General features: G+C 29.7%; 1 protein-coding gene across 1 annotated transcript; it reads left to right on the top strand.

The window, feature by feature from the left end:
- The first annotated feature begins 1481 nt into the window (after positions 1-1481).
- Positions 1482-10685, top strand: LOC114189954 (uncharacterized protein SYNPCC7002_A1590). Its single transcript, XM_028078685.1, has 6 exons — positions 1482-1810; positions 2657-2847; positions 2942-2987; positions 4342-4430; positions 4522-4638; positions 10390-10685. Exons 1-6 carry the CDS (start codon positions 1630-1632, stop codon positions 10459-10461), a joined length of 696 nt encoding a protein of 231 aa, XP_027934486.1. The 5' UTR covers positions 1482-1629; the 3' UTR covers positions 10462-10685.
- The last annotated feature ends 3294 nt before the right edge of the window (positions 10686-13979 follow it).

The raw sequence follows: 13979 nt of genomic DNA on the forward strand, positions 1-13979 counted from the left end.
TTTTCGCGCCATATTTATTCGTAATAGATTATGCATGTATGAAGATAATTCTAATAGATTTTAGTTTGACCTTATACTAGACACATGTAGACTTCTATTATGTATTTTGGAAAACATACATAGCATGTATACTTTACCATTTTGGACATCATAACAAATAGTTTTCTGACCAATGCTTTTGCTCTAGGAACAACACTAATATAATATTATAGGTATTTTAAAAAATTACTATAATACTATTGGTATTTAGAAACTTGTATATTTATGTTACATCTTTATAAGAATAAATATAATTAAAATCAAACAAATTATCATTCATCTGACAATAAATCACTTAAAAATAATAATAAAATAATTATTTTTATTTTGAAAATATTATTCAAAAAGTAAAACTAAAAAAAAAACAATTATATACTAAAGATAAAAAATATTTTATTAATAATATAGATAAGAACAAACATAAAAAAAGTGATTGTTTATCTTAACTAAAATAATTATTTTCTTAACATTTATAGAAATAACTTATTCCCAATTTAGAGAGTACAACATTTCTTAATTTTAAAATAAATTGAGACCGAACTAATAAAAAAAACATATATAAAAAGTAAATTAAATAGAAAATAATGACATTTGGTACTAATACGTGACACCACTAATAATAACATATGATATTATTTTGTTACGTGATATTAACACCACTAAGTGTCACACTACATTACTAACTAAAAAAACTTAAATGAGTTAATTTTAAATAAATTGAGATTTGATTGAACCAAAATCCAGAATCCAGAGTAATAAGTTACTTACAACTTTTTAATCAAAACAGAAAAAAAAAATTTTAAAAATAATTATTTATTTAAAATATAATTAATTTTAAATAAATATAATTAATTAGATATTGATATAAAGATTTTAAATTTGCGAAACTAATAATGTTATTTACGAATTAAAACAATAATTTATTAGATATTAAATTATAGAGTTAAAATATATTTTCATTTTTACGATAAATAATTTAGAAACAAATCAAATTGATAAAATAGTTAAATAACTCTTTAGAAATGATTTTTTATATGACAGTATAAATAATTTGTATTAATAATAAATATATAATTTTTTAAATAATTTTATTTAAAAAAATAGTAAAATATAACTTTCTAAATTTAGTTTTATTAAACGATCATGAAATTAGAAACCATAAAATATAAAATTAAGAATGAAGAAAATAATATAAAAATATATTTCTATTTTTAAAACACATTAGTTTAAAATTAAGATTAATAGATAAAAGAATAAATTAACTTTTACATACATATAATATAAGAATAAAATAAATCTAAATAAAAAAATTAACAATATCAAATAATAAAAAAAGTTAATTTTTAAAATTCTTCTCAACAAAATAACTTAAGTTTTCTAATGTTTTTTTATATTCCCAAATTCTCCTCTTTCCCGGTAATTCCTTTTCCCTCATCCAAAATCACCTTAAAACGGAGCAAGGAATGGTCACGTGGCTCACGTGACAACGCATTCTTGGCTCACATTTTGTGGCCACGTATTCGCTATAATTCTCAATTGCTGCATCGTCCCGGTGCTATCTCTATCCATCTCTACTCAACAGTTTGGTGTATGGCTTCTTCTTCTTCTTCCTTGTTTCGTTCCATTCCGATTTCATTTCCCTCCACCAAACAATGCGCTCTTAAATCCCTCCGCCCTTCGCTTCGTGCTTCCGCCACTCCAATGCAGAAGGCTCGGTTCGTCGCTCGCCGTAAAGAGTCCGTTTCCGTTCGCCAACTGCAGCGTCCCCTAAGTAATGTTAGAGCAATATTAATTAATCAATACTTTTAATTAATCTATAAATCTGTTTTAGTATCTGCAGTAGATTAAGTACATAATTGATGGAGTTTTGCCTGAAAAGTATCTTCTCCATAACTTCAAATTAGATTAAGCTAATTTGCAATTTTTTTATGAGTAGTTTATTTAAATTATTGCTTTATTTGTAGATGTTACCATAATTTTAGTTTGTAAAGAAATCCACACCACTTTTTATTCTCTGGAAGAGTTTAGGTAGAAGCTCATCTGAATATACCTTGAATTGTGTGAAACAAATACAGGTTGTGTTCAGACAAATTTTTAGTAAATACTTAACATAAGAAGGAAAACAAAATTAGATAGTTTCTCCATAGGTTAAGTTTATGCACATATTAAATTAAAAAAGTTTTAGAAATTATGCACAAATTAAATTAAAAATAAGAATTTAGAAATCATTCACAGATTAAACTAAAAATAAGAATTTAGAAATTATGCACAGATTAAATTAGAAATGAGAATTTAGAAAAGTTATATGACAATGCCTCCATAAATTAATTATGAAAAAAATTAATTTTATTAACTTATGGAAAAAACTAATTTTAATTTTTCTTCTCCTATAGTTGTTTGCTCTTCTGCTACAATACAAGTTGATCCTAAAGTTGTGGAAAAAGTTTGTCCAAATTGATCTTATATGTATGCATAAAGATTGAAAATATTAGTTTTAAAGTGAAAGGACTTCACAGATAAAGATTGTGTGAGTAAGAACTAGAGTAGATGAGGTTTTCTATATATTTGTTTGATTTTGAAAAAGCGGTAATTTTTTTTAGTTTTATTGTCTGTGCAGTTGAGTACATGCGGTTACCGGCGAGTCAGTACTCGGTGTTGGACGCGGAGAGGATTGAACGGGTAAATGACGATACGTTTCGGTGTTACGTTTATAGGTTCAAGTTCTTCAACTTTGAGGTTTGTCCAGTGTTGTTGGTTAAGGTGGAACAGCAGCCTGATGGATGTTGCATCAAGCTCTTGTCTTGCAAGGTGTCAAACTTATTGGATGTGTTACTGAATGTAGTTTTCTACCGTGTTCATTTGTTTCGTTATTTTGATTATTTGCTTTCACGATTGGTGACAGCTCGAAGGATCACCGATGGTTGCTGCACAGAACGACAAGTTTGATGGTGAGTTTTGTTAAATGCATGTCAAAATGTGTATAGTTTTAGGTTGTGGTGTGGTTGTTAGGATTGTGTTTTGATTAAAAAAATTGGGAAAACACAGCACAGAATGCAGCTGCAAAGGGTTGTGTGGACCTTACAAATTGCAATGTTGCAGCTTCCCTTTTGATCATGGAGCCCAATTTAAATCTATATGATAAAAGATGTCTGTTAGAATTTGATTTTCTTTTTATTTCCGTTCGTGAATTCATTAAGAATAAATGATTATGAATTCATACTCTCATAAGGTTGTGAAACTCTTAAGTTACGATCCTAGCAAGAGAAAATGATTTATCACGCAATCAAACTATTTTCTGAATGAACTTGGATGAACTTTTAAACTCGTGTAAACTTGCATAAATTTTCGAGTCAAGGAGTTTGAAATTATTAGTAATTTTTGCCCTTTATTAACCCTACAATGACTATATTTTATTAGGACTCAAACTAGTTGAAGAAATTAGCTACTTTCTGAAATGTTTTTACTTTAACAACATACTCTTTTGTAAATATATATATATATATATATATATATATATATATATATATATATCATTTAGATTTATCTTATTTAGACTAGTACACTATTATCAAAGTTTATGAATCGAATATGCGAGTCAAGTCCACTTCAAGTTCAACAACCTTGCATATATAACATCTTCATATTTACTAAATGAAGAAAGTGTTGAATGGATGACATGAATTTGTTTTTCTACTTAATGCTTTTTTATAAAGTATTCAGAGGGCATGGTATGAAGATGCAGCATAATTGTTAAAGCTGTGTTTAGATGAAGTTACTTTACAAGTTAATATTAGTTTACGCATAAGTTAATTTATAAAAGATTTTCTTGTTTACTTCTCCATTAGCCGGTTTTATGTATACAAACTAATTTTAGCTTTAAAATAATTATTTTATTTTTCTTTCTTATGTTTTACTCCTCTAAGTGTTGATGGGGAAGGTTATTCAAACATAACCTAAGAAATATCAGATTGAACTTGTTTATATGAGCTGAGATGTATGTGATTTCTTGGAAAGTGTTGGTCTTGTCAAATTGTTTGAAAAAACAACTACGATGTGAATGGCTAAAATGGTATGAAAGTGGATCAATGCTTATTCCGCTCAGTACTGCTTTTGATGGTAGCTTACTGGCTATTCATTGGAAGCAGTAACTGTGATAATTACGAAACTATATGTTACTTCCTTATTTATAGCAGCAGCTGAGGCAATTCTTTTGTACTCGAGGAAAGCAATATAGGGTGTCATGCTGTTTGGTTTATGCTACTTTCAGGAATACCTTTTCAATACTTTAATATGGTAATGCAGCTCTAATGGTTAACCGGATATCGTGTGATAGTAACGCTGATAATGATAAGTCTTTGATGCAGCAACTCACCTCAGACACTATAATTGAGGTAGTACTCGATATTTATTTCATTTTCTTGTGATTTTATATATGTTGGATTCCAGTTAAAGTGTCTTTTTGGGTTGCTATGTGGAATGCAGGTAAGCATTGAAATACCTTTTCCTTTCCTAGCAATACCAAAGCAAGCAATTGAATCAGCTGGGACTCAAGTCCTTGAACAAATACTCAGGCTTATGCTTCCCCGATTTATGTCACAGGTTTGTTAAAGCTTAGTATTATCTGCAAATTTTATTTTTAAGCTATGTTCTTCCTTTATGGATTAAAGAAGAAATTCATTTGAAGAAAAAAAATTACAAGGATATGGGAGGATAAGGATCCTATCCTCCTTAACATAAGAAAAAAGACAACACAACCCAATTGAAAAGAGCTTCCCAATCCTTGACAAATAGACCCCTAACTTGAAATGCCTAATCTTTGTCCCAAATCAAATTTTGTGTAGAAGAAGCCTCCTTAAACATATCATAGTTAAGATCCAACCAAATGCACCATGGTGTAGCAGGTTGTACTTGCACATTGGCACAAAAATTTGCTTTTAAACAAAGCCATGCATGAACTGGTCAAGAGACCTACGCACCAGATTTTCGGAATGAGAATTTCCACAAAGAAAAAACAGCCAAGCTGTTTAAAGAACAGATGTGAAGCGGATTATTAAGAAGCAACACAGTATATACACCTGGGTAAAAGTCTTGAGCAGGCTACCAACATGCAACCAGTTGGTTTTATAGGATCTGCTCCTTATTTCTATAAGTATAACATTTCCTGTCAAGTTGAAGCATATAAGTCGTATATGCCCAACTTGCTGCAAAATATAATTGATTGTTGGTTTATTTAGAGATTTGGTGAATATGCTAGCCATGTTTACTAGAGTTGACAAATCTAGTGGTGATTTTTCTAGACTCCACTTTTTCTCTTATGAAATGATAATTCACCTCAATATGTTTGGTCCTCATGAAAGGTAGGATTGGAGGTAATGTGTAATGCTGCCTAATTGTCACATATATGGTGCAATTGATAACTTTCTTCAAATTTAAGCTTTTTTAGGAGTTGTTTTAGCCACATGAGCTCACAATTGACTATGTCATTGCCCTGTGCTATGATTTTTCACTTCATCTTGTCATAATATTTTCTTTTTACTTTTCCATGATATTTAATTACCTTCAACAAGAACACAAGTCCCTGAAGTGAAGCATCTATCACTTGGTGACCCTGCCTAGTCAATGTTAGAATGCCTTAAAATATTTGATTATTTCCCTTATTTTCAAAAAAATGAGGCCTTTTCCTCGAGTCTTCTTAACATACTTCAAGATCCATAGGATTGCATCTCAATGGTTTTGACAAGGAGTGTTTAAACATTGACTTACTATCACAACAAAGGTGATGTTAGGACGAGTCATAGTGAGGTAATTAAGCTTACCAACTAACCTTGTGTATCTCACACGATTAGAATATGGTTCTCTTTGGTTGGGTACAAGTTTCACGTTTGGATCCATTAGCGTGTCTACAAGCTTAGCATTTAACATCTTTGTTTCTCCTAAAATGTCAGAGAGCATATTTTCGCTTAGATATGACTAAACCTTCCTTGGATTGTTCAACTTTTGTACCAAGGGAGTACCTCAAGGGTCCAAGGTATTTTGTTTGGAACTTTTGAGCAAGATTGTTCTAGTTGTACGGTGTCCTCCTTGTCACACTTCCTGTTATTATAATGTTCTCCACATATACAATATACATCTTTGGGAAGAATCACATTAAAACAGAGAATGATCAGCCTCGCTTGTATCATTCCAAACTTCAAGATAATAGTTTAAGACATATTCTCGAGTTCCTGCTTCACAATCTTCACTAAGTCATATATAAGGCAACATGAAGCTTCCCAACATAAGGAGCCATGTGGCTCTCAAATCATCATGGAGCAAGAAGGGTTCAGAGATATTGGAAAAACATATAAATGTTGTGTGCAGTTGGTATAAGGGCCATGGCCCTCAGTCCAAACTAATGCACATGTTTCATGGGGACGAAGAATAGGGGAGTGAAGTATGAATAGTATAATAACACTACATAGTGAGCATCAATCTTTATCCATTGGTCACATTGTTTTATAGGAACGAATTCAACTTTCGTAGTGAGATGGGATTTGTAGCCGAACCCACTTAAGCATAACGTGATTTTAGAAGCCAAGTGGAATGTTATACCCATCCATCTTCTCAATACACTAACAATGTGATAACCTAACGACAGTGAGTCACAAGTCGGGCTTGAGGGTGTGCACAAAAGGGTGATTTGCATTCATATTTGGGCGGTGGATATATCGGCATGATGCAATCCCAACCCAATGTGCATGGAGAAAAGGTTCTTTTGCTTACTCTTGATTGTTTTGTTGTTTTTCATGGATGAGATTATCAGTTTGCACTTGGCAGAATTTTGTATGAAATTGCAATGTACTTCCGGATTTATAACAAGCATTGATACAACTTATAAGGCATTGAATTGTTAGTATGAAGCACATTTCAAAGTTACTTCTTTGTAAATAGAAAATTATTAGGATAAAATGATCTCAATATTTCCATAGTAATTGATATGGTCAAGTTATAACATATAATTGAGGGCAAACCTCGCTTTATAAACTAGTTTTGTGAGGTTGCGTTAGGATGATATACCTTTTAAGACTTCTATTGTAAGTTTAGGATGACCCAACACGTGACCAACCCAAAATGTTTGTGATGTGACCAGACTAGAATCTTTTTATAGGAATTGTGACTGAAAGGAAGGATATGTCCAATGATTTCAGTGTGTTGTAAGGCTCTCACACAATTAGCTTGATTTTTCTAGTGGCGTTAACATTTGTGGCTACTTGTATTTGTCTTCCAATATTTTGTATTTGTCTCTATTTTACCTCGTGAGCATGAGCCTACTGTTCTGTTGTATGTTGAACAGTTCGGAAACCAGCAAAAATTTTCACAAGAATTTCAAAAATACAAGCACAAAATAGTACACAATTTCCAACGCCTTCCGCTCCTTAGAGAAAATTCTCTGTCCACCTAAGGCTCTATGCAATTTAAAATTCCCCCTTTTCCCGATTACTTTCCTTCATTTGTGATATTCGAACTCCCTAAATACTTCCTCTAATTGGCATCACAAACTGACAATTTTTCTAATTTTGAAAATAATGAAAAATAAGGTATAGGATTAATTCCCCTTGTGTAGAAAATATGCATAGGGTAATGAAGAATAATAAAGGAAATATGGGCTAAAGTCCAAATGTACATAATATTGTAACTAACATAAGATATTGTAACTAACAATATCTAACATCCCCCCTCAATTTGGTGCATATAAATCGTATGTACCAAGTTTATTATAAATATAATCAATTATAGATCTTCGTAAAGACTTAGTGAAAATATATGCTAATTGGACACTTAGTTAACAAACACAGTCTAGATGTCTTCAGATAAAATGATAGTCAACCTCAGTGTGCTTGGTCCTTTTCTGAAAGACAAGATTAGATCTAATATGTGTCATTTGAGTGACATCTCCAAATTACAACTCTTTAAGTAATTGTTTAAGCCAAACAAGTTTACAAGTGGTTGAGGCTATAACTCTATATTTTGCTTTTGCACTGGATCTTGCCACAATTTTTTTTTTCTTACTGTTCTAAGAGATCAAGTTACCTCCAAAAGTATATCTCCTATCAAAAGGAGATCTTGCTCAGTCAGCATCTAAATAACATACAACTTTAGTATGGTTATAACAAACATTTTCCAAGAGATCCTTTTTGTACTTTAATATACGAATGATTGCATTCCAATGATCTGCATGTGGGGAATTGTGAAATTGACTCACCACACTAACTGAAAAGGAAATGTTAGGATGAGTAATAATAAGATAGTTCAATCTTCCAACTAATCTTTAGTACTTCTCAAGATATGAGAAAGGCTCTCCATGATTTGGTAGGAGTTTTGGAATTGGGATCTGTGGGTGTGTCAACAAATTTTTAGTTCATCAATCTAGTTTCCTCCAAAATATCCAATGCATACTTCCTTTGAGATATAACAATACCACTGTTTGATTTTGCTACCTCAATCTCTAAGAAATATTTGAGTTTGTCAAGATCTTTGGTCTAAAAGTAGTGACAAAGGTGTTGTTTCATCTGGGAGATGCCCCAGCGACCACTGCCTGTAAGAACAATATCATTTACATATACTATTAAATAGATACAACCAACACTTGAGTGATGGTAAAAGACTAAATGGTCTACCTCACTTGTAAGTCATACAAAACTGTTGAACAACACTGCTAAATGTTTCAACCAAGTCCTAGGAGATTATTTCAGGCCATAGAAAGATTTGCAAAGACGACATACCAATCCAGAAGATTCTCCCTTAGCAACAAAACCTGAAGGTTGTTCCATATAAATTTCTTCTAGCAAATCTCCATTAAGGAAAACATATTTTACATCCAGTTGGTAAAGAGGTTATCGTTGAAGAGCAACCTTGACTATAAATAAGCGAACAGAAATCATCTTTGTCATTGGAGAAAAAGTATCACCATAATGCAAACAAAAAATTTGTGTGTAACCTTTGGCCATACATCGAGCTTTGAGACGATCAATAGTGCCATTAGGAGCAAATTTTATTGCAAAGACCCACCAACAACAACAACGGATTTCCTAGACAATAATGGGACAAGCTCTCAAGTTCCACTATTTTGAAGAGCATAACCCACAATTCCCTAGATTGGAACCATACTCTAATACTAATTTAAGAACAGGACTTTATGCCTAACTCAACCCTACAAAATTGACTTGTAAGGTGAGGTTTGCACCCATTTATATATTATAAATTGGTCTTATTTCTAGTCGATGTAGGACTTCTAACATACCCCCTCACGTGGAGGCATGTACATCTTGAGTGTGAGACTAGATATTAATGGGTGGTCCAATAGCGGTTCGATAGCGGCTCGATAGCAGTTCAAACAATAGGTCCAATCAACAACAAACTTCGTTAAGATAGACTCTAACCCATAATTCTAATATCATGTAAAAATAGTGAAAAATTAGGTATAAGATTAATCTTCCTTGTGTAGAAAATACACATAGGATAATATATTTATAATGAAGAATAATACCAAAAATATTGGCTAAGCTCAATACATAATATTGTAACTAATATAAGCTATTGTAACTAACAATATCTTAACAATATCCAACACTTAACCATCATAACCAACTGAGATCTCATCCTACACGTCTAACACACTCTTCGTTTTCCCTACTCTCCTTTCTCCTAGTGTAAACCTTCCACACCTTGGGCCTATCTGTGTCCTGACAAATAGTCGGCACATCACCTAAGTCACGGATTGATGGTAGAACCGTGCTTAATTCTGTCCATTTATTTCTCTCCGTTCTCTGTTGTGCGCCTAGTTATAACAACATAAAAAATCTGGTTGTTTATTTTAAAAATGCAGAAGAAATATATTGTCTATCATCGATATTACTATCGCAAAACTGAATTCATATTTTACAAATTGTCTTCTAAGTGGTACTATTTGCAAACTATCATATCGTACATTCTTATTTTTCTTTCCCAAGTGCACTCCTGCTATACTGAAACAAGACCTAAATGTTGATGACAGAAAGCATGGCATTTCATACCTCGTTTTCAAACTTTTTTCTTTTCTTCTTGCTATTTGTTTCTACATGCATTTGAAGTTGAAATATTTTGACCATATTTTCATATTTTTCAGATTTTATTAGTTTCCCTGTGTTATTTGATACATCTTTCTTTTGTTCTTGATTGTGGTTGACTTTCCCTTCTAATTACTAACTTATTGTTTTCAATATCAATGGAATTATATAAAATCAAGGCAAGTAATTTAAGGATTACTGTCATATTTTATATACTGAAGAATTTATGAATTTGATTAGTTTGTTATATATTTTTCTTAAGCAGCTTGTGAAAGATTATCAAGCTTGGGCCACTGGTGATACCTCAAGACAACCTCTCGGAACAGGTGAAATATGAAATAATGCGTCATTGCAATCAACACAGGTGCGCCCTTAAATTGCTGTATAGTCAATAGGTCCTAGAAATATCGCTTGTAGCATGTGCATTATTGCATTCTTGGATAGTAGCTGAGTTTCTTTTGTTTGGAGATGGTATTGTTTGTAATGTAATATCTATGATTAAATGGAATTTGAAAGATTCATGAATTTTAGATGTGGATACTTAAATTACTTCTGCTACTTCATGTTGCTGCTCTGTGTTTTATGAATTTTATGTGGGTACTTTAATCTTGAATGCTCCTAGGTGTTTTTTTTTGTCAGGTTGTATAGTGAGGGAAGTCCTTAATAACACATTATACTTTACCCAAACAAATTTTATTGGCTTTTTCTTCGTGCACCTCGTAATTTTTAAATTTTTAGAATGATCATTTTACAAGTAAAAGTGACTTTGGATTATCTGCTCTCAATCTTCTAAAACAAGCCTTTTGAAATTTTCAGAACATTGTTTCCAGAATAAATTTTCAGAAAAAGCATGAAATATACTCTAGAATGCGTTTTACAGACCTGAATTTTCGAAACAAGCTTTTCAAAATATATAGCAAACTTTTCAAAAATAAGTTTTTCGTAAAAGGCTTTATTTCAGGATGAGTATTTTTTTTTTCCTTTCCATTAGAAAGCGGAGGTGAAGTCGCAATGATGACAGTGGTGATATGGTTCAATGAAGGATGATATTTTATATTTTGTTAGTATGGGATGGAGTTAGCAATAATGGAAGTGCGGGAAGAGAAAAAAAAGTAAATTGATTTTAGTATGGGATGAAATTTTAAAATATTTTTAAAAATATTTATTAAAAACATTAATTTTAGTAAGAATATCACTATAAAATTTATAAAAAAGTAAATTGAATGTCAAAGGAGGAGCAATATTGTTTTATTTTTATAAAAATCAGGACTAAATTGAAACTAAAAACAAATATAGGTATCAAATTAAATTATTTCGACATGTGACACAAATGTGAAGTGGTACGTATAAAAAATAAAATAAAAATTTTAACATTTTAAAAAAATTTAAAAAAATTTAAAAATCATAAATTGATATTGGTGTTGATTTTAATACCGTCTGGTCAAACTAAAACTAAAGGTAATTTAATGTAATAATTAATAGATGTTTTCTCTAACCTTAAATTTAAGATTAATGTTAAATTGGCACAAAATTTTTGAAAAATATTAATTTTAATTTTGACCGAAAATTAAAGAAGAAAAAATATATTTAACTTTTAAAAAAAATAAGAAAAATTAAAAACACAGGTGTTAATTAATTTATTAAAACGAACAAAGTCTCTTAATTTCCTTTTCAATATCTCTTAGCTCTTAAAAAATATACCTACAACTCAATAAACCGATTCATAATTCAGAGAAATAGCCGAGCTTAAGCTTTCACCATATACCTTAATGTTTCAATTCAAGTTTTGATCTCCAAGTGGTCAAGTTACAATTTATTAAATTTCATTTCAACACATGTTGACAGGTAGATATTGCTAATTTCTAGTGTTCCAATAATTTTTATTTGTCTAATGTATATTTTTAACCTCTTGTCTACATTCTTTTGTTTTCATATCATATTCCTTAAAATGTCCCTGTCAAAATAAACCGGCCCTTGTTAACGATTTTACACTTTATGACACAAATCAAACCATGAAACATGTCAAGTAAAATAAACATTGTTAATATAAAAAAAATAAAAAAGAGAGTTGAGAACCAGTTTAGTATTATAAGTACATTGTAAGAGGTTAAAATGAAACTATTTTAAAAAAATAAAATAAAACAAAAGTATATATTATAATTTATACTTATTTATGTATTAAACTATTATACATACAATTTAAATTTAATGATATACTTCAATTTTAAAAATTATATATTTAGTGTTTTTAAAACCTGCCCATTATTTAGAAAAGGAATCAGATGGAGCATAGCAATCTCTTGCAACATTTTCAAGTGATCTTTTAAACCAGATTAAATGAATCATAAAAAAAGAACTATTTGAGAAATTTGTCTTATATTGGTATCTGAAAAGTCATAATAGCTAGAAGACATAACCTATGACCATAATAATGTTCTTGGAATTGAAACATTGGGACTCACATGGGGTTACCCTTTCTGTCATCTTTCAATAACCTCTTTTCACTCTCACAATAATTGTTCACTCTCTTTCACCTAATAATAGCCACATATTTTTCTCTTACGAAGAAAGCCATGTGTTTTGTATTTTTATATGAATGTAGGGATATGAGATAAAAATTTATAAAGATTTGAGACGAAAGTTTATCAAAGTTTTCGAATAATGTGATAGATTGGATAGATTAAAAAAAATATTTTAATTAATAAAAATAAAATATTATTATTTTATCTTTTATTATACAAATAATTTAAAATAAAATATAATTAATATTAATTATATTATTATTATTGTTATTATTTAAATCACTTATCATGATTAAAAAAAAAAACTCCAGTTAAAATGGGTAATAGGCTTAACGTTGGGAAAATTGAATCCCATGCCTACCAAAACCGATTATCTGCATTCAAAAGGAGCAAGAATCGATTCTTCTTTAACTAGAATCGATTCTTCCCTCCCTCAATTAATTTCTCCTACACTCAAACTCTAGGAAATCTGCATTGCATGCATGGAACTATCCATACTAAAAAAATCCAACAAAAGTATAGAGTGATTAGGTAAATGCAATGAATTTTCTCTCAAATTACCTTATCTAATAGAGAATAAAAATTTTGACATATATATATATATATATATATATATATATATATATGTATATATATACATATATGTATATATATATACATATATATATATATATATACATACATATATATATATATATATATATATATATATATATATATATATATATATATATATATATATATATGACAGTCTCGTCCATCCACATCTATGGTACATATATAGAACCAAACACATCATAAACTGTTTATTTATTTGTTATTATAATTTTATTTAAAAACTAAATATGTTTTATTTTTATAAATTATTATAAAAATAATGTTTTGTCTATAAAATTAAATTATAAAATATTTTATTTTTGTGCTTTATAAAGGTTAATTAAATCACTCTCTTTAATAACAACATCATGTAGAAGTTATATCATTATTTATTGAAAAATTTTGTTTATTCCATGTACATTCTGTTTAGTGGAAATGATAAATTAAATATTTTACATGGAGAAATATAATCTTTTTACAATAATTTGAAAAAATATATATTTAATCTTTATAGAAATTTTATCCTATATATATATATATATATAATGCAATCCCCATATTATAATTTTATTTTGACAGGTTAAGTTAAATATAAGGTTGCTAAGATATTATTAAAGTTTGTTTTAATTAAATTTTGTAAGATATTATATTACTGATAATATTTGGAGGTTAAGTTAAATATAAATTTACTTGATATATTTGTTTTCAATATTTCTTTTAATGCTGAGATTAGATT

This window comes from Vigna unguiculata, chromosome 7 (genome assembly GCF_004118075.2).
Source record: "Vigna unguiculata cultivar IT97K-499-35 chromosome 7, ASM411807v1, whole genome shotgun sequence".
Lineage (NCBI taxonomy): Eukaryota > Viridiplantae > Streptophyta > Magnoliopsida > Fabales > Fabaceae > Vigna > Vigna unguiculata.

Excerpts from the sequence above, each read along its gene's own strand:
- LOC114189954 (XM_028078685.1), top strand. The coding sequence starts at position 1,630 with ATGGCTTCTTCTTCTTCTTCCTTGTTTCGTTCCATTCCGATTTCATTT. Across the intron at positions 4,431-4,521 it reads CCTCAGACACTATAATTGAG|GTAAGCATTGAAATACCTTT; the intron begins GTAGTACTCGAT and ends TGTGGAATGCAG. Across the intron at positions 4,639-10,389 it reads TTCCCCGATTTATGTCACAG|CTTGTGAAAGATTATCAAGC; the intron begins GTTTGTTAAAGC and ends TTTCTTAAGCAG.